This window comes from Argopecten irradians, chromosome 12, assembly GCF_041381155.1.
Source record: "Argopecten irradians isolate NY chromosome 12, Ai_NY, whole genome shotgun sequence".
Lineage (NCBI taxonomy): Eukaryota > Metazoa > Mollusca > Bivalvia > Pectinida > Pectinidae > Argopecten > Argopecten irradians.
The window spans coordinates 8,276,597-8,299,498 of record NC_091145.1 but is presented as its reverse complement, the minus strand read 5'-3'; the positions used below and the strand labels follow the sequence as shown (position 1 = coordinate 8,299,498).

Sequence of the window (22,902 nt, the reverse complement as noted above, 5' to 3'; positions counted from 1 at the left end):
CTATAAACTATTTTTAAATTATGCTTTTTTTAAATTTGATAATATATGAATAATGTCCATTTCTAATAAAAATTGAGATAACCGAAGCGGAACGACTACCGGTATGTATCGTTGTCAGGGTAGTGATGCGGTCCGAAGTTGAGCGAGCCGCCATATTTGATTTTCAACCGAGGAAAGTAACTGTGATATAGACTATTGATGGTATGTCCATTGAACTGCTGAATGTTTGTCATGTATGTGTCTATCGAAACGCAACACCCCTCCCATTGACTATATAGGAGCATATGTAAATATTATTTATTGCCGACAATTTATTAAAACACATCTTAATTACAAAGTGTGTTAACCGAAAAGAAAATCTAAACTACATTTGGTATATATTATTTATATATTATATAACAGCTAAATAACACAAGAGGCAGCAGATACGTTGAGATCATTGAAATTATTACCCCAGACATCGAGATATATGAAACAATATACCGTTCTTCAATCTGACCTAGACCTAAGCTACCATTGTTTGGGAAAAAACAACCACTGGCATGTTTTCAGATATATTTCTATCTGAATTCTGCTAATAATGCACCAAATTATCGCCATTTTGATTCTGCTGTTGGATATGAGTAGTTAACAATAGTGTTTTATTGTTGAATGCTCAACATTAACATCAAGATCGAGTATTGCATTTAAATCGTCACGAAAAAAATCCAAAATTTTAATATAGCCAAATCTTTCTACGCAAATAGTTTTGTTCTGTAATGGTTCTAACTTAATCTGCCTTTTGCAATAATAGCTTTGGTATACTTTGATGGTTAAAATGTGTTTGATAATGACTATTTCTATTTATTAAAACAAATAATTCCAAGAAGTATCAAATATGTACCAGGCCAGCCAATGATACTCCATCATAAATTGCTTGCAGCGTAAGACCGTGATAGGACGCAACACGTCGGGCTTTCGACCGCTACTAGCCGTGATGTGCTTTGACAGAACGCATGGAAACGGCTATCATTCACCTTGACTTGCATGAATACCTTGACTAACCTGGACAAACCGGTACAAAACGTGAATCCAATCTACATCAACCGTGATAAAACGTGGCAAAACGCAACAAAAAGTCACAAAACTTGAAATCATCGTTAGAATCCGGGAACGTGCTTGCTGTCCGTTCCACCACCGACGTCTGGAAGTTTTGCTATGGTCTGGTACGCTTTTACGTTTTGTTACGTCAATCCGATTTGTCACGTCCTGTGACGTTCACCATCTGTACCGTGACTGCCGTGGCAAATATTTTGACGGTTTAAAAATCTGGCACGGCACCCAAGGTAACCACGGCCGCTCACGTTTGTCTATCACGTCCTTCTACGTTGTCTCACGTTGTGTCGCGGTCACCACGATTTGTCCACGGTGGCCTGAAACAGGGCTGCCGTGGCCGCCGGGAACATAGTGTAAACCTAGTATTAGGAAAGAAAAGAAACGATAATATCCTACATTTAGTCGCCTTTTACGAGCATGCAATAGGGGCTGCAGGTACAATCCTAACGCCCTATCTATCTACAGGGCAGATTTTCTCATCTAAACAGTATATAGGGCATAAAAAGAACAATTTTACAGTACACAATTTCGGTACTGACCAACATTTATAGGGTGCCTGAGCCATTTGAATGATTTCACGGCGTAATGAATCACACCCTACGATATTCAATAGGTTAATAAGACAAGAGCTGTTGGAGAACAGCAAAGCTCGCCTATTCAGAAGAAGTTGATGTTCAAGTATTTACTATTTAAACATGGAAATATGACAAATTAACAGACTCAAAAAAACCCAAATTGGTTGTATTATCACGTTCAGCATCCATACACATTAGGAAAATAAAATCATAAACATTTATGATGACTTAAGCTTAAACAATTGACAAAATAGAAACTTGCTCAAAAACTTTAACATGGAAATATGACAAATTAACAGACTCAAAAACCCCTTAAAGGGCCCCAAATTGGTTGTATTATAACGTTCAGCATCCATACACATTAGGAAAATAAAATCATAAACATTTATGATGACTTAAGCTTAAACAATTGACAAAATAGAAACTTGCTCAAAAACTTTAACGTGAAATGGACGCCGACGCCGACGCCGGGGTGACAACATTAGCTCTTCCTATTCTTCGAATAGGCGAGCTAAAAATGACATGCGAATTTTTTCGTCAGGTTACGCCATATAAAGATAGATTTTTACACTACTTGACTTTTGCCATTTTAAAAGAAATCAATTCATTTCAACAAATTGGGTAGTCTTTTATTTAAGCATATTATCGACCCAATAGTAATTAGATGCATATCAGGGTTATCAAAAATAGTACAAATGGATAACTGTAGTCAAACGATTACGACATTGTAAGTCAGGTTTACGACATCGAACGTCGTAAACCGTTTACGTTGTCTTTGTCAAAAGTGATTAGGTTTATAGACTGTGTATTTTATGTATTATGTATGTTGTATTTAGGTATGATTATGTGGAATGGCATTTGATGAAGATAAGGCATTATTTTTGTTTGTTTGTTTGATTAATTAACGTCCTATTAACAGCTATGGTCATGTAAGGACGGCCTCCCATGTATGCGGTGTGTTGCGTGTATGTTGTGTGGGGTGCGTGTTTTGGGAGACTGCGGTATATTCATGTTAATAAACAATTAAAATATAAGAAGTGTGACGTAAGTGTGTTTTTCTAAGAAACGAAAATACTCAACATCTATCCATTTTCCTAGAACATTTTTAACTTTTCTATACGAATTAAATACTATTTCGCGTGAAAATAATAGAAATCAAATACTAATGAAGTCATATTTCCAAATTCCATAGGTGTACAGGAATGTTACCATGTAATCCAACCTAGCTTAAACTTGTGATTGAGACACAAACACATTTGTTGGCTCCGTCTATGGTTTCGTCCTTTCTCAGACAGGATCATTGACTAGTGCAGACCTATTCCATTGCTCATTGTGAAAACGATGCATCACTTGACGGAGACGATGTAAACGCTGATAAAATGACTACTAAAATCAGAATACAACCGAGTTCTAGCATGTAAAAACCTTGGCCATTTGCCAGACGACACGGTACCAGCTGCAGATGTGTCCTAAAGAATTTGATTCCATATTCAATCCCAGACGATGCTGGTTTGACATATTGCGTCTGGACATGGCTACCTCTCTTAATACATTTAATACAATGTAGTTAGCGTCTGTCTTCATTTCTCTTGGATTACATGTATTTCCGTGGGACGCCATCAAGATGAAACACGCTCCCAAGTAAAAAGACCTGACATCAGAGGTCGCCACAAATGAAATATATGAACATGTAACACGATTCTGGTAGGGATAACAATACATATTTAGCAAAATATTGGCGTCTCTTATCACGAAACACATTTTCAAATTTCATATTACAGAAATAAACTGGATGAACCAAAGTGCATGGCTCTATATATTGACTTTGAGATAACAGATACAGGACTAACCATTACCTACTACCGGTTATTTGAGACCATGTCAACAAAATGAATTGTCGCTTTATGCCCTTGGCTGTTAAAATTAACCAACCAACCAAAATAGATCTAATAATGTTCACAATTTATACCAGGCAATGGCACATACACCAATTTCACAATGTTCATTGTGATATAGCACTATAAAAAGGGCAACATTTCCACTATACAAGACACCACACGGATATACTGCAGTCTCCAAAAATACCTTGCACTTCACACACGCTTAACACTGCATACATGGGAGGCAGTCCTTACATGACCCTGACTAGACGTTATATAATAGGACGTTAAAATAATCAAACAAACAAACCTAAACATTTTAGGTATGTGGTCCATTTTTCACATTAAAACTTAAGAAAATCTTATGTATCCCATGGTCTTATAGAAATATGTTTGTTTGATGAATTAACGTCCTATTTACAGTCAGGGTCAAGTAAGGACGGTCTCCCATGTATGCGGTGTGTAGCATGTAATTATGGTGGAACTGGTGCCCTTTTTATTGTTTGTTTGATTAATTAACGTCCTATTAACAGCTATGGTCATGTAAGGACGGCCTCCCATGTATGCGGTGTGTTGCGTGTATGTTGTGCGAGGTGCATGTTTTGGGAGACTGCGGTATATTCATGTTGTGTCTTCTTGTATAGTGGAACTGTTGCCCTTTTTATAGTGCTATATCACTGAAGACACCAAGAAACATACCTCACCCGGTCACATTATACTGACAACAGGCGAACTAGTATAAAAATACCAAATCATTGTTATATCCGTTCCTTTACCTTAAATATGCTCCACCGCCGACAGAGCATATATGAGATTCATCACTTGAACAATGATTGTTTAATCGTGTATATATATGACTAATTAACACAACAAATAATAATTTATTTTGCCTTTGGTGCATGCGCAATGATTACTTCATTCCATATTGGATAGAGTGCCACGGATTTTTTTTGGGATGCAGTAAATTTTTTTTTTTTTTTTTTTTTTTGGAATTTTAACTTGAAGTAAAATTAGAAGCTCAAACTTTTCAATGGCGGTAATGGTGTAAAGTAAGTAACTTTTGTAACTGAAGAAAAATACTAAATCGTCTGTTCCTGTTTTTGATAGTGAAAAAAACCATTTGTCAGTGGTGGAGCAACTTTAAGTAACCGCTAAAATTGAAGAAAGAATCGGAGAATGCTGATTTCAAGTAATCAATACAGTGACATGATTTTTAAGTGTTTCAATTTTACTAATAGAAGTCTAATCAACCCTTAATTCTCAGAAATGTTCTGCAGACTTCCGACATCAATCATCAATAATTGCTATAATGAAGGCTGCAATAACAGCGAGTGCTGTTTAGTTGTAATGATGTTGTAACATTGACTTTATGTCGGCTTTATACAGAAACTGTTCTACTGGAACTTATTTTATGTTTGAGGGTGACATCCTCCGTAGGATTGATGATTCTTTTACTACCTTCAGTGCTACCACGATTAGTTAGGAAGTTAATTGTAGAGTTACGTCTATCCCCAGAAGGCAAACGGGGCCACAGCGATAACACTGATTACCCGGTTTCATTATTATTGGTTGCAAAATAACTATGAATGCAATCTGGTTCCTAAAGCTACCTTTAGTCGTTAAGTGAACAGTGCACGGGACAGAACTTGGACTTGGCTAACAATTTTGTACATTTTCATTGAATTGTTGATTTTGTTCTAAACTCTCTGAATAAAAAATCCGATATTATAGCAGTTTATATATTTCGATTTTTTACCTCTACTTTTGTGGCTTTCCTGCAAATAGGGTATTAGAATTGCACCAGCTACCTCCATTCTTCGTTGATTTAATTTGGGATTTTATCTTGTCTATACCTAATAACTTGTCTTCCTAATGTCTGCCTCCCTTGGCTTTGAGTTGAGGGCTCGTCCCTTTGAGGAAGGCTGTGAAGGACTTAAGTAAGCCAAATTCAACATAAAAAACGAGCTAGAAACAAGATTCATTTTAAAGAGGAATTCCGTCCTGATCCTAATGTACATCACTCCTTTGAAGTTACATGAAATCGCATCCAAATTTTAATTACCTGAGTTGTCATACATGTCACATGATGTGCTACCACCTTTTGACCCCTTGCAACCACATGCCAGTTTATTAGTCTATTAGTTTCAGGTCCTTGACAGCATTTAAGCCCTATAAATAGCGTGTAAAAATTGTTCATGATATCCCTATTGTACATGATGGAAAAGGCGACTAAATTTCGGATATCTTTCCTTCTCTTCTTCACTTCCTTATCTTATCCATTGCCCTTCAGTTTAGCACTCGCCCCTGTGAGATGGGCTCTGGGTTCTATCCCCTGGTCGATAGTCGAGACACAACATATACTATAAAAGGGATTATATCTGCTCCTGCTTAACGCTCAGCATAAAGAAAGAAAGTGAACGACTGTTTGCCCGTTTTCAGTGTAATGAGTGGTGTGTGCGGGCTAGCGATATGCTTGTTAGAGAGTTAGTTTTATATAAACAGCCAGGGTCATGTAAGGACTGCCTCCCACGGGTGTGTTTGGATTGTGTGTTGTGTCTTTGGAGACTGTGGTATGTTCGTGTTGTCTTATTCTATAATGGAACTATTGCCTTTTTATAATGCTATATCACTTACGTATACAGCCAAAGACACCAAGCAAAACACCCCGCCCAGTCTAACGCCCTTGACTGTATGCTTCATTGAGATAGGAATATAGAATTGGCATAAGTTTTCACTATTGCATAGCGATCCAACACGATTATACAGCAGAATTCCAAAATTGAACATTGAATGTAGGGGACGCCGTCTCAATTTGTTCGGATTCTCGAGTTATCATCTGGAAACCCTGTCTGTTAGAATTGTGCCTACCGCACCTTTTGCATGATCGTAAAAGGCGACTAAATTTTGGATTTTACACTTCGCACTTCACACACGCTACACACTGCATGCATGGGAGGTCGTCCTTACATGACCCTGAAATCCGGACGGACAGACTAGGACAAACACTATTCACCGGCAGGATACTTGTATTATATGCATCGACCACAAGGTTTGCAAACATTGTCTGGCCCTTGCAGGTAGGGCGTTAGAATTGTACCTATTTCATGATCGTAAAAGGCGACTAAATTAAGGATCTTCTTTATAACTGACTTTATGTTTCCTAATGCCTCCCTTGGCCTTGAGTTGAGGGTTCGCCTCTGTGAGGAAGTCTCTGGGTTCTGTCCCTTAGCCGAGACACACCAAAGTCTATAAATAGTAGTTTCTGCTCCTGCTTAGTGCTTAGCATACAGGACACCGGTCGAACCAGTCGTCCCACTTCCTGGAAGTGGGACGACTGGTTCGACCGTTGTCAGTATTATGTGACCGGGTGGGGTGAGTTACTTGTTGTCTTCGGCAGCATGCTTCAGTGAAATAGCACTATAAAAAGGACAACAGTTCAACTGTACACAACACAAACATAACGCAGTCTCCCAAAACACGCATCTCGCACTCCACACACGCTTCACACTGCATACATTGGAGACCGTCCTTACAAAACCCTTGCTGTTATTAGGACGTTAAAATAATCATTCAAACAAACAAAAGCATGGGAGGCCGTCCTTACATGACCCTGGCTGTTAATAGGACGTTAAAATAATCAAACAAACTTGACTTTGTCTCTAATGGTATGAATTATTTTATAGCAACTAATTACATAAACAGGATTACAGACATCTACTCAGTCACCAAGTATCCTATTCCAATATGAGCATCTGTGTATGTCACGACATCTTCCTCATTCAAGCCTTTTCGAATCGAGTCATCAAGACCTCTATGAAATGCCTCTTTATCAAAAGTGGTTGACTAGGCTTATTACTTTTTTTATTCTATATCCATCAATGTATAGCTGCAATATTGAGGGCTGTGTCCTGAGATATCCAATCTTACATCACCTTGTAGTAGTAGACTCTATCATCATCCGTGTAGGCAAATGGTTTGATAATTGATACATCCCCACTTTTTGTAAAATGTAAACTTGTAAACATTAGCAATCATAAGAAGTGTCATATTTTGAAATAGGAATGCGGTATTTGCCATCTTTTAAAGACACATTTTTTCATCTTAGTCGGAAGACGTCTACCTACTGTAGTAATCAGTATAGCTATGATTATGCTACCACGGACACCATTAATGTAACATCATGATTGGTATCGATGTATCCTTTCCAGCAAATCTTTGAAGAAGATCTGCCCAATCTGATCAAATGTTGGTACAAGACAAAAATTTTGTATTGAGACCGCAGAACCAAATGATTTTTCCATAGACGATAACGTTAACGTTTGCCAATGTCCAGGTTAAATGTTTTCAAGTCTGGTCACACATCACTAATTTTGAAGATCATCTCGCATACCTGTGAATATTTTTTTTTTTTAAATCTACCATCTTGCTAAACTTTTAAGTAGGGGGTGCCATCTTGTGTTGAATTCCGCACCAAAAAATGATCGAAATTTTCATAAGATTCCAATCTTTATTAACTCCCCCTGTCAGAAACAGACTTGACAGAATTTTAAAATTTCTTTACATATTTTACATCTACATGTATTGCCCAAACAACAAATTGAAAGTTGAAACTGATCCACCCTGAATACCCAATCAGCAGCCTCCGAAACATTCACCCCTCTATGAAATCTTGTGCCTAAAAGGGGATTTCCAGGATTCTATTTTTGGTTTGATTCTGCGGTCCCTATTCGGGTAAATACTTCTGCATGAGGGAAATGTAATTTTAGCATCTTGGCCCAAGGGCCAGTTTTCCGTAGTTGTTTACTGAGATAATGCACTTAGCAGAAATATGGAAATCTCGACCTTAAAGGTGTATATTTAAAATAGGCTGAGAGCACAAAGTGTGGTCAGTATGTCCGAATGTACAACCCTGCAATGAAATAATCACAATTAATCAAATACAGTAATTACCTGGTAACTGACTGTTTCGTTATTACACACAAGAAGTTGGTAGATTGTCATATTCAGACAGCATCCTGAACTAATGTTCATAATAAAAATCATCGCCTCGTTTTAAATATATATTCAGTACTGAAAAACTTCAACTGATGTGTATTAACTATAGCAATTGTGATGCAATTTCTGTTGACTTGCCGACTTTAAATAAACAGTTGATCCCAAGAAATATACTTCAACCGTCAATTTCAATGTACACACTGAACACTGCTCCTTTGAAGTATGCGCCAAGGTGATCAGCTGACTAGCAAATACCAGACAAGCATCCACTTACATCATGACTCTTCACTCTTTTCAAACCAGGAGCAGCCTTTTCTTCTCTCATCTGAATACGGTTATCCCTATCTTTAACTATCGCCATATTGTGATTCCTCAAATGCCAGCTTTTCTATATTACCATTCATTCCTTTTGGTCTATTTTGCATACGAACGAGTGTGGAAGCAAAAGTTTGTCAACATCCCAAACAATACAAAACAAATTTTAACATTGACGTGTCGCTATCACTAAAAATGGACTAATAACCCAAAGTGAATTTATTTATAAGTGGCAATAATTGACATCCAAAATGTGTCCCTTATGATGTCGCTAAATGTTGCTAGGGACAGGCCAACTAATCGCTATCAAAACGGCTGTTCCAGCTAGTCCCAATATCCGTTTCTGCCGCACTATATTCATGAGAAGAAGAATTTTTAAAAAATCCTCTTGTAAATCATGCAGATATAGGACTAAATCGAAGTCAAGATGGGCGATAATGACCTCCCCTGTGCATAACTTTTTTCTATACTGTCCCAATTTATCATAAAAGGCGACTAAGGTTAAGATCTCTCATTTTCTTTCTCACATTCTTCCTATCCTCTCCCTTGACACCGCCTCTTTTTTGGTCTTATGTAGACAATTTGTCTCTGTGAGTTTTCTCCTGGCCGGGACACACCCAATTCTAGTAAAATAGTACTTTATTCTCCTGTTTAGTTCCCAACATAAGATGATTGAGGAATGACTGGTTTGTCCATTGTATGTTTGATTAATTAGCGTCCTATAGACAGCCAGCACCATGTAAGTATGACTTTCCATGTATGCGATGTGTAACGCGTATGTAGTGTGCAGTGCGTGTTTTGGGGTGATGTTGGGTCTTCTTGAATAGTTGAATTATTGCCTGTTTTATAGTGTTATTTCACTGAAGCATGCTGCCGCTTTGGCCGAGTGGTTAAAATATTCCGAAATATTACACAAGCCCTCCACCTGGGTCGAGTTCGAATCCCATGTGAGGCAGTGGCCGGGTACTGACCTCTGGTCGGTGGTTTTTCTCCCGGTATTCCGGCTTTCCTCCACCAACCTGAGGAAGGCTCTTAGCTCTGTCCCCTGGCCGAGACACACCAAAGTCTATAAAAATGGTAGTTTCTGTTTCTGCTTAGCGCTCAGCATACAGGGAGTGGGACGACTGGTCCGCCCGTTGTCAGTATAATGTGACAGGGTGGGGTGTGTTGCTTGGTGTCTTCGGCGGCATGCTTCAGTGATATAGCACTATAAAAAGGGCAACAGTTTCACTATACAAGAAGACAATACATGAATATACCGTAGACTCCCAAAACATGTACCTCGCACAACATACACGCAACACATAGCATACATGGGAGGCCGTCCTTACATGATCCTGGCTGTTAATAGGACGTTAATTAATCAAACAAACAAAATGTCCTTAAATGACCCTGACTGTTAATGTAGGACGTTAAACTATTAAAGCCAAAAAAAGAACTACACTTTTACACGGTCATTTGATACAGTTTTCTTGTATAGTGGTTTGTTTTTGTTTGATTAATTAACGTCCTTTTAACAGCTATGGTCATGTAAGGGCGACCTCCAATGCATGCGATGTGATGCGTGTATGTGGGTTTAATTCTGCATGACCTTTGACATTCAGCTTTTGATAAAAGATACGTTATTAAGCTATTTTTAAAGTAGAGAAATCATATCTTATAATGAAAGACAATTACGGTTGTGTTGATAAGTGTCTTTGGTGGCATGTTTCAGTGGCACATTACTATAAGAAGGGCAACAGTTCCACTATACAAGACTATACCGCACTCTCCCAAAAGACGTATCTCGTACACATTCACGCAACACACTGCATACCTGTTAGAGATCCTGGCTGTTAATAGAACGTTAATTAATCAAACAAACACTAAAGCAGTTACGCATGACCACGTTTATCTAGGTATGAATGTAATTGGACACCATGTTCACCTGTATTGAATACTGTGTTCACACGATCCTGGCAGTAGGACGTTAAAATAATCAATCAAACCAACGAACAAACCTATAGTCTAATTATTGTGCACCCCGATCCGTGTCTACATGTAGTCTAAACGTAGTGCACAAGGGTGTAACCTTTAGTCTACTACCAACTATATGAAGTGCTTGGTGGGTGTTTTGGGAGACTGCGGTATAATCGTGTGATGTGTCCTTGTATTGTGGAATTCCGTAATTCCCGGGTACGTAAACAACAAAATAATGTTGATACATCATGGCCGTCAGAGGGTCCAAATTGACACTACTTTGTACAGTCATATAATGCAATAGTGACTGTATGTAAAATTCTAACGCTTTATATGCAAGGCCACAATTAAAGACAGAGTGGTTTTTTAACATAATTTATTAATGGCTTGTGAGAACTAGTGTAATCTTGCGATTTTTAAAACATATTTTGTTGTATAAAAAAGTATTAACGATGGCCATACAGATCTATTTATCAGGAGCTTTCAAAATGTAAACCAGAGAGCAGGTTAAGAAAGACAACTGCTACTAGGAGGTAGAATTTGTATATGACTTGCTGTATAAGCATCTATATTGTTCCCAATTTTTATGTTGCTACGGCAAAATAACTACTTCGATAAAATTGATGATTTCTTCAAGGAGTTTTGAGAACAAGTTACCATTACTGAGCATGGTGTTAGATGTAATTAAATATTGTAGAAATGTTTCATTTGATATTACATGCATCATGATACTGATTTTACATGTATCTGTATTGCATCAACAAAACAGTCTTTTATCAGGACAGCTTTTTTTGTTTTGTTTTTTTCGTGTCTCAATAACTATTCCTTGGCCCTGCAGGTAGGGCGTTAGAATTGTACCTGCTGCCCCTATTGCATGATCGGAAAAGGCGACAAAATTTAGGATCTTATCTTTTCTCTTCTTCCTAACTGACTTTATCCTTCCTAATGCCTCCCTTGGCACCGCCTCACTTTTGGCCTTGAGTTGAGCGTTCGCCCCTGTGAGGAAGGCTCCGGGTTCTGTCCACTGGCCGAGACACACCAAAGTCTATAAAAGTGGTAGTTTCTGCTCCTGTTTAGCGCTCTACGTACAGGGAGTGGGACGACTGGTTCGCCCGTTGTCAGTATAATGTGACCGGGTGGGGTGTGTTGCTTGGTGTCTTCGGCGGCATGCTTCAGTGATATAGCACTATAAAAAGGGCAACAGTTCCACTATACAAGAAGACACAACATGAATATACCGCAGTTTCCCGAAACACACACCTCGCACAACATGCACGCAACGCACCTCATACATGGGAGGCCGTCCTTACATGACCATAGCTGTTAATAGGAAGTTAATTAAACAAACAAACAAACTGAACCGGTCGCCATCTTGAAGTGTTCACTCCAGATCGGGTACACCACAGTGAAGTCACATTCAAGATTCTGGCAGCAGCAATTTCCAAATTCATCTGGACATGAACCCTAATTGGGTGTTGTCAGATCCTTTTATCCAACGCAGTGATAATAAGGATATGTATTTTAATCAGATTCCGCTTTAGAAATACGAACCAATTTTGCTTAGGATGTTCCTTCTCCGTTTCCATGTAAAGAATGTTATATAGCACAGATAAGATACAATTATTTGATTTTAATCATTTAAACCAATATGAGAGGTAATTCAGTCTTTGTCAAATTCGGGGTACCTGCAGATTTTTAGTATTGTGAATTTATTTGAAATAAATCAATATTATGGCTGCATAAATTTGTTCTGTTATTGTTAGAAGAGATAAAAGAATATAAAACAATTGGTGTTATTAAAACGTTTTTAAGAAAAAAAAACTTTTTTCTTTGAAAAATGATCGGAATTGACAGCCTGTTTTGTGACATCAGGAAACGACATGAAATGAAGTTGAAAATTTTGAAAGATAGAACACTTTATCTGGGTTATTTGATGGTGTTTTATGTAGAAAAATGGTTTGATTTCCTAATCCAATTGATTCATTACGTCGGATGTGCCTTCAAACGAAATAATCGAAGTTCATAAACAGTCGTTGTGTTCGTAACACGTGGTGTCCATTTACGATTGAATAAAACATCAAATATTTTTATTTTAAATAGTTTACAATACCTGATCAACAACTGACATTTATCACTCTTTATATAAAGTCATCACGTCAGTGACATGAATGGGACGAACAATGGCAGCGTATTCTAGAAAGTAACTCATAAATATGGCTTTTGAATTTGGCGTCCGGTTTGTTACGAACGTAACCCGAACACTTGGGGAAGCCCCTTGTGTAAAAATAGACTATATAGGTGGCGCTGTCGAGTGGAAAATTACCAACGTTTCTGACAAAACTTTGTCACGGTTCAACAGGCGTGTATGACAGTTTTGATGGTCGATGTTTACGTCGCGTCCACGTGGTTTGGTGTCGGTTACGAACGAAACGGGTAAGTACAACATAACTTGAACGTCTTATTTTAGCAAATCAAGGGATTATTGAACACAAAGAGATGCACACAGGTATAGGAAATTATCTTATAACCTATCTGTGAAGGTATTGCGAGATGACGATGGTGAATGAATACGTAGATCGACTTTTGCTACTGGGTCTCTTCAAACGAACGTAGTCCGTTTTACGAACGGAACACGGGGATGTCGTAAGGTGAACTACTGTGGAAATATTGTTTTGTCTCTTGAATAATTTAGTAAAAAAAATATATTTTTTTTTTCGTTTGTACATCCGTGTTGTGAAGTATTCCGTCGGGTTGTAGTTTTTAGAAAAAAACGTGTTGTTCATCACGACGGACACAATGATTTCGGCGTCTCGTTATTACGAACGGAACAAATCATGAAAATATGTTAATTTACTTGCCCAATGACAAATATTAATATTAACGGAAATCTCATAATCAAATTATGTACTGAAATTCACAAATCCAATCCAAAACAAGGTCTTACCGAGTCAAAACGATCGTATTATATCCAGTCATGTTCGTAACAACGGACACCTGTATTTCCAAAACTTGTGTGTCTTCTGTGTGAACAACACAGACACGTGTTTTTTTGTTGCAGCAGGTTTTGAAAGAGATGTTTGACCATATTAAATGATCTAAAAGTAGTTTGTACATACTTCAATTATCAGTTTCTAGTTCTAATTATTTTCGACTAAAATCCGTGATCTGTGTTCTGTTCGTTACAAGAGACGTCGTCTGGAACTGCATATTGTACGTCTTTGGTAACGAACAGCACACGTTACTCATTTTGGTACAGCTTTTAGATTGTCTTCTTGACAGGAGATTGGGTTTCCATTCATTCAATCACGAAGGCTAATTCTGCTGATATTAGAGAAGAATTTGTAGTTAGTTATCTCAATTTTTGGTGAAAGAAAATTATACTGTTCCGTTCGTAACAAAAGAATACATGTTTTCAGATAAAATGTATGTATGTGTGCGTCTTGTGTTATGAACAAAACTAAATATTTTGATATCGTCCCCAGGATATTTTTTCATGAATTCTGGAATAATTTATAATTAAACCCCTTGTTATGTTTCTGTATAATTGTATAGGGGTAATGGAATGCTATTTTACAGTTGTTTTGTTTTGTTCGTAACAAGGAACACTATATTAGGTGTCTTATGTTACAAACATAACATAATAGAGTAAATGACTACCTGGTTTTCCAAATGTGTTCATCTTCCATGCGATTGCATTTTGTGTATAATCACAAATAAACAAGCATGATAAATTTACATATTTTACCTGGTATTTTGTATATCTTCAACATTTGTTCTGTTCGTAACAGCAGATAACATTCCCAGGTATTTTACGTGTGTCTTGTGTTACGGACAGAACATAATTGAAGTTTTGAGATGTTCCTGTGATATTTATTTAACCATTTTGAAACAATTTAGAATACAACCTACTATCAGATTATTGAAATAAAATTAGGAATATTACAATGCTTTTATTTGCATTTTGTTCTGTTCATAACAAGAAGGAAATGCTTGCGCGTCTGTTGTTACGAACATAACATAGAGAGCACATTACTTCCTGGATATGCCGAATATTTTCATTTTTTGTTGGAATTCAAACTCTTATATAATCCGATAATTCCTGTGCTTAACCCATGCTATATTTTGTATATATTTTTGTTGTTGGTTGCCAACTTGTTCTGTTCGTAACTACACATGCCATTGCGCATAGAAATCTAAAAGTTTGGAGTGAATATTATTTGTAGACCTTTCTAGGTTTTTTGGGGTAAAAAACATAGAATTTTGGTGGATTTTGAGAATTTGCGTTAATGTCTACTTTTGACAGTTAAACACACATGTAGACTAGTTATCCCCTCGCCAAGGGGATATAGCAACGCGAATTTGTTCTAATTAGATTTCAATTTCATGTAAACGAATTATATTTGTAACATAATTTAGTATGCAACAGAACTGTAGATCTACAGTAATATCATCCTCTATATCGTATGTTTCAGGATGGATCCGCAGGAAAACACCACTCGCTGTTTGCGTAAACGGAAAGCTGTAGGCCTACCACCATTCGAATTGAAGATTTCTGAGAAACGACCGAAAATGACTGGTGCAGAGCGAAGTAGGAACTTTAGGGAACGCCTAAAAAAGAATCCAGAGCTATACAAAGCTCATCGCGCGTATGAAACGGCACGTACAAAAAACATAAGGGCAGAACTAAAAGAAGACCAACGTTTGGCATACAATGCGAAAAGTAGAGAAAGAATGAGGAAATACAGAGAGAGGCAGAAAGCGGAGGGAGTTGTAGTCAGAAAGGTACGCAGGGTTATGACGAGGACGGAGGCGGAAGTTCTGCGGAGGAAGTGGCGAGATGAGAAGAGAAGATTGAGAGAAAACATGACGAGCCAGAAAAGACGAAGGGTGAACGAACTGAGACGTATACGATATAAACAGAAGACCCAGCTAAAGTCTGTGAAGGTAGCCCAAACTACTCTCACTGGTGAACATGATGTCATTGATGAACCATGCACCAGCAGAACCAGCGCGTTTCCTTCAGAAATGGCGAAACGCAAAGCCATCTCCAGAGCCAAGAAGACCCTACCAAACAGCCCCAAACAGTTCTCTAGTGTTGTAGCTTCCATAATCTCGTCAGCAACTCCAAGAAAAAAAACTGAACTCCACAAAGAGATTATATGCAGCCCGAAAGCAAGGAAGAGGCTTGACATACTCGAGTCTATGAATATTAATTTGAGAAATAACTTGAAGAACATGGGCAAAACGAAAAAGGCAATTGTTCAGAAACGATACATGGCATACTCATTGATAAAAAATGCGAAGAAAACTTGCAATCCGTCTCGTGAAGTAGTGAACGGACTTGGGTTCTCACAGAAATTTATCAACAAAGTACAAAACCTTGATAACAATAACCTTGACAGCAGAAAGAGGCGTAATGATGCAATGCCCACGAAAACAACAGAAACTGTTGAGAACTTCTATGACAGAACAGACTTGGTAAGGACACTTCCTCAGAACGCGACCAAGAAGGGGGTTAAGAAGATTCTTGAATGTTCCTTGCTGACCATGTATGAGGAATTCAAAAAAGACCACCCGCATGTTAAAATCAGCTACAGCAAGTTTGTCGCTATGAAGCCCCAGAATGTGATGCCCATGTCCAAAAATAAATTGATGGCTTGTTTGTGCGAGTATTGTGTAAATGTGGAGCTTAAGATTGAAGCGATGAACACTTTGAAGAAACAAAAAGCTGCTAGAACAGGAGACCAAGAGGAAGAGGTGCCGTTTCCATCAAACAAGTTTGATTTGTCTAAGTTAACAACCTGCGACATCGAAACTAAAGCATGCATTGACAGGACATGCCAGGACTGCGGCACAGACAAGATCAACAATCTTTTAGTCAACTTGACGAGCGAGGTAGATACTACAGTAACGTGGTTTGAGTGGGAACGTACTAAGTACACAAATTCTTCTGGGAAGGAATCATTGAGAATGATGAAAATAAGAAAAGAACAAAATGCGAGTGATTTTCGAGAGAAGATAAAGACAGATTTGCTACCATTTCCCAAACATATATTTGATGCTAAATGGCAAAGTAAGCAGTTCGCTACACTATCCAAAGAAGTTCCAGAAAACACTGCTCTCTTCTGCTGTGATTTTGCAGAGAACTTTGCCTGCAGTTACCAGGATGAGGCACAGGGTGCGCATTGGTCATACGATCAAGTGACAATCCACCCTGTAGTCTGCTACTACAGATGCCCCGAAGAGTCCTGCAACTTGGTTGTGGAGGAGTCATTTTTAGTGATCAGTGATGACCATCTTCATGATTCCCATGCTGTCCATCACTATACGAAGCTAGCAGTGGAACACCTGAAGACAAAAGGGATAAGGATTGACAAACTCATCCAATTTTCAGATGGTGCCTCGTCGCAATATAAAGGAAGGACAAATTTTGCAGATCTCGCATATGGTCCAGAGGATTTTTGTTCGTTCGAGAAACATTTCTTCGGATCACAGCACGGCAAGGGACCATGTGACAGGGAAATAGGAACTGTTAAGCGCAGTGTCGTCTTAGCAGTGAAAGCACGTCGCGCAGAGATAACAGATGCCAGAACATTTTTCGAGTACTGCAATTCCTCGCTGGCAAGACCAAAGAATGCAACAGAGCACGCCCATTTCAAGAGGACTAGTACATTCGTCACTGTCGGAGATATTGACCGTAAAAGACCAGAGAGAACAAGTTTGAAACCAGTGAAAGCAACTCGAAAATTCCACAGTTTTAGATCTACCGAAAACAGTCAAGTAACAAACATTGTCGAGAGCCGGGAGAGATCATGTTTTTGTATGGCCTGCCTTGGAGAAACAACAGAAGACGGATGTCCCAACAAACACATGATTGGTGAATGGATATCACATGACTTGAAAAAAAGGACTCGAGGCAATATGACGAATCAAGTTGGACGTGCAAGAGCTGGAGATGGAGGAATGAGGGCTGTTGGTGGAGTAAGAGTTCGAGGTGGAGGAGTGAGAGTAAGAGGCGGAGGTGCAAGGGTTAGAGGCGGAGGTGCAAGGGTTAGAGGCGGAAGAGGTAGAGGGACCAGAAGAGGAGGTAGAGGGTATGACGGATTGATCACAACAGAAGGTCTTTCATCAGTAACGGATGAAGACCTGGACGAGCGGCGGTCAGATGTAGAGGATGCAGATGTCGAGGTTAGAAGAGGGAGAGGGCAAGGTAGAGGCGGCAGAGGACCACGTAGAGGCGGCCGAGGGCGAGGCAGAGGCGGCCGAGGGCGAGGCAGAGGACGAGGTAGATTGGAGGATACGGATGAAGAGGATACGGATGAAGAGTATTCTGCATCAATGTCAGATGGTGCGGATCATATATCAATGACAGATGGAGAGGATCCTATGTCAATGACAGATGAAGAGGAACTTTCACCAATTATCCCAAGGTATGTTCTTTAATAAATATATTCAGTATAATATTTTGAAACCATGCGTTAAAGTGGTGTCTAGAGTATAAGCAACAATTAAAACGTTCAGATGTCACTTTCCTTATACTGAAATTGATTTTGATACATGTACAAGCCTTGATAACAAACTACTAAGTATAACAGACAAAACATATAATTGCTGCCTCATACTAAACATTCTTTGGTAATAACAGACATCGATTTATGTAGTAATAGAGACATTGATGTATTTTCTTCATTGCAGCCAGGCGCCCTGTTCGCAGTTTCTTGCTGAGGTCCTAGACTCTCCCAGTCTTGACCAGTCGACTTCGTCGTTGGATCTCTCTTTCATAATCCAGAACATATGGTAATTATTACAGTCACATTTTTGTGCATATATTTGTTCCGTGTATACATTACATACATTAATTGTCATTATCATCGTACTATTTTAACCCAATACTTTTAAAATTCCATATCATGACCCTGGTAAAACCGTTTGGCTCGAAATGACCATAGCTGTTGACGAGCCGTTAAACACATCAATCAATGTCATTGTACATGTATATGTTTATAAATCTGGTTTCATCGATTACATGATAATATATATTACTCTTAGCACCATTATTATAAAATGTGACAGAAGACTTATTTTGATGAGTCAAACTAACAGTTAGATTGGACAGAAACATTTAGTTTTTACTGATTATGCAAATTATAGCTTTTAAAGTGCAACTAATCTCTTAATGAATGATTATTCTCTTTTAGCCAAGATGATTCCATTAACTTGTCCGACACACCAATCAAATGGGATGATGCAACTTTTGCAATGCTGTAAGTTTTCTTGAGTAATTACAATAGGTATTTTGTAAAGATAAATACTTGTCAATGGTAATAATTGGTTCTGAGGTATGGAAACTTGACAACACTTTTGTACGCTCGTCTTTGACTTTCTGCCCTTACAAATAATCTACGGCCTTCGAATCCATCTGATCTACAAGTGTTCTATGCTATCACTGTCATGCTAAGGTTGGTTGTTTGTGATCATATTAAATACATCCTTTTTCAGCGACAACGGTGGATCCGGAGCTTTCCTTGGCTTTCCAGTCACCAAGGATCCAGTTGAGACCACCACTCATGCGCAGTGTACAACGAATCCGACATCTGCTGTCAGTGTTGATATGTAAGCACGGAATGCTATCTAACAATGCAATATGAAAGAGTGATTAACTTATTCATTATTTTTCTGAAAACTGATAGATAGTGTACATGTATTAAGAAATTATGTCAGTATTGTCATCAGTGAATTCCATTCATTATGATAGTGTTATATCCACACCTTCAATGCATATTATTTTTCAATAGGCACACTGTTGGTAGACCTGTATATGTGATGGATGAGGCCCCACCAGTCGAGGACATCGGAGACCCACCCGTCGAGGACACCGGAGCCCCACCTGTCGAGGACATCGGAGACCCACCAGTCGAGGACATCGGAGACCCACCAGTCGAGGACAACGGAGACCCACCAGTCGAGGACATCGGAGACCCACCCGTCGAGGACACCAGAGCCCCACCAGTTGAGGACATTGGAGACCCACCAGTCAAGGACATCGGAGACCCACCAGTCGAGGACATCGGAGACCCACCAGTCGAGGACATTGGAGACCCACCTGTCGAGGACATCAGAGCCCCACCTGTCGAGGACATCGGAGACCCACCAGTCGAGGACATCGGAGACCCACCAGTCGAGGACATCGGAGCCCCACCTGTCGAGGACATCGGAGACCCACCAGTCGAGGACATCGGAGCCCCACCAGTCGAGGACATCAGAGACCCACCCGTCGAGGACACCGGAGCCCCACCAGTTGAGGACATCGGAGACCCACCAGTCGAGGACATCGGAGCCCCACCTGTCGAGGACATCGGAGCCCCACCAGTCGAGGACATCGGAGACCCACCTGTCGAGGACACCGGAGCCCCACCAGTCGAGGACATCGGAGACCCACCAGTCGAGGACATCGAAGACCCACCTGTCGAGGACACCGGAGACCCATCGGACGGGGGTCCATCCGTCGGGGACAGTGGCTTTCCAGTCGTCAATAATCATGTTAAGACCACAACTCATAAGAAGGAGTGCACAAAAAATTCACCATCTGCTGATATACAGTAAGTAAACAATGATATAACAATGCAATTTGAAAGAGTGATTCATCTATTTCATTTTTACTATCGATAGCCAACAATCGTTTCTGGTGGAATACTTTCTGGGTCTTTGTCTTTGAAAAGCCTGCTACAGACAATAACACTTCCTGAAAAAGTAGTATATATATTGAAAAATTATGTGAAAGTATTAATAATTTTTATTCACAAATTGCATGCATATTATCTTTCAATAGGTACAATGTTGGTACACATGTATCTGTGAATCATGGTATTGAGTTTTTACCTGCTGTGGTGAGCATGTTGTATTAGAGTTTGTTCTGTATTTGTTTGGTTTATTTAATTTGTTTTCGGACAATTGTTTTTTATGAAGCATGTTGTTTACTTTCTGATTGTTCAATTTGCTTTTGGACCTTTGTTTCCTAAATGTGCATATATACTTCAATAATATTTGATAACACAATACAATGGGCTGAACCCACTAATAATGTAACAAAAACCCATCTCGCTGGTTTAATTAGACATGATCACATTGGCCATATGATATCGGATACAAGTTATAAAGTTGCATTTGTTCAGCATTTGCTCTTTTGATAATTTCATTCAATGGGCCATTTTTTAAATAAATGGATAATAATTATATTCTCCTTGTTCAACTCCTCTGACAGTTAGTAAAACTCAATGCTCTATTATCTCGTTACAGATTACAGACGTTGAAGAGAGATACTACTGGATACAATATTTCAAGCAGGTCAAGGGGGGCAGGTGGTCGCTACAGCCAAAGATCTTCGCAGCGTTACGTACAGACTTTGTGGAAAAACTTGACCCACCAGATTTGGTGCAGATGGGACATCGATTTTTGTACCAGTTTAAAAAAGTTAATTAATTTACTGTGGCATATTGAAAGTCTGATTTTATGATTATTTTTACATGTGCTACTTACATTTGTGATTATTTTTAGTTGATACCGTAAACGTTCTAATAAGCACCAGTTTTCTAATAAACGCCCATCCCCAATTTTAGAGGCAAACATTGGCCTACATGTATTTTACCCAATGCCCATAGTTTATAGAAGACTCTAATAAATGTCCCACCCCCTTCTGACGATGTTGTCAGTGACATTCATTTTATCAACAGACTAAACTCAATTTCATTTTTTCCATCCCACATTTTGCTTCCAAGTTTTACTATTGTCTCTAATAATTGCCCATCCCTTTCTTTCACTTTTGGACATGTTCTATTAAACGCCATGGCGCTTATTAGAATGTTAACTTTACAGTACTTTAGTTCATGTGTATATATGATAAACAAAAGACACAATTAAATAACTTTACCACATATTACTAGTTCATCCTTCTAGGACTAATTAGTGATGCAAAATCAAGGTATATAAATCCAGAAGGATGTCGAACAGAACCTTATTATACCCAAATACATGTAAGTGATAAAATCCCAGAGGAAGTTTCAGTTACCCTCTAAATTGACGGATTTCAACAATTTGGATATTTGAAATTTCGATAAAACGTATTTTAGTGTATATATTTTGAACCTTGCCACAAGAAGCGTAACCATGTTATCTGATGTATGTATCCATGGCAAATTATTTTGAAAATGTTTGTTTCTGTTAATAAAAAATTATATTCGTTTTATATCGGGAGTTTTGTTGGCTGCTTATGAAGGACGTAGTACTAGTTAGAAACTACAGTTTCCACAGTGCTTGATGTGACTGGCTTACTTGAGCAAACTCATGTTGTTTCATGTTTTTGTCAATGTCCGGATATTGAGTATGTTTGTGGTTTTTATGTTGATGCACGGGGGACGCCCTGATGCGTGGGGAATGCTCTACCTCAGGCAGATATTGTATGACGTTGAATTGGGTGGGGTTATTTGAATGTTGGTACAATTCTTGTCCTTTTCGTTCAAAACCTTGCGGCCATATCTCACCATCAGTTTTACTGTTTAACGATCTGTATTTCTGCGCATTTCCCCTTGGAATTGATTGCATCTTGGATATTTACGTGGAGGAATAGATAAGCCAGGCTGAACTATTTTCAGCAACTAGATTGCTTGACCTTGAATATCTGGACTGCTAGTCCACCTTCCTAACTAGAAATAGGTCGATTTTCCCATGATTTTTACCCATCCCAGCTGTTTGTATACAGGTGACAAGTTTGTCTCTTTGTTTGTTACAGGTTCTCATTGAACAACCATGTAGATTCTTCACTATTAAATTATTGCAATAAGACCTATTTTGACATTATATCAGTCACATGATGCACAAAGAGTGCAACAGAAAGAATTAATTGATGTTGCATTTGAATTTGGTGTCCATGTTACACACACAACGAAAAACAAAAAAGTCACTTTATCACCCTGGACTGGTCATGCATTTTTACAGCATTCCTTTTCCTTGTTAATTGTATATTATTCAAGTAATTAATCACATATATGCTTCAAGTGACTGTCTTAGATGTGGAGAAAAAAACATTT

At 38.7% G+C, this 22,902-nt stretch overlaps 1 protein-coding gene across 1 annotated transcript; it reads left to right on the top strand.

Moving 5' to 3' along the window:
* Positions 1-13,174: 13,174 nt before the first annotated feature.
* Positions 13,175-22,061, top strand: LOC138336242 (uncharacterized). Its single transcript, XM_069285641.1, has 7 exons — positions 13,175-13,252; positions 15,292-18,249; positions 18,515-18,616; positions 19,018-19,083; positions 19,319-19,432; positions 19,615-20,418; positions 21,116-22,061. The coding sequence occupies exons 1-7, from the start codon at positions 13,185-13,187 to the stop codon at positions 21,330-21,332; spliced, it is 4,329 nt and encodes a 1,442-aa protein (XP_069141742.1). The 5' UTR covers positions 13,175-13,184; the 3' UTR covers positions 21,333-22,061.
* The last annotated feature ends 841 nt before the right edge of the window (positions 22,062-22,902 follow it).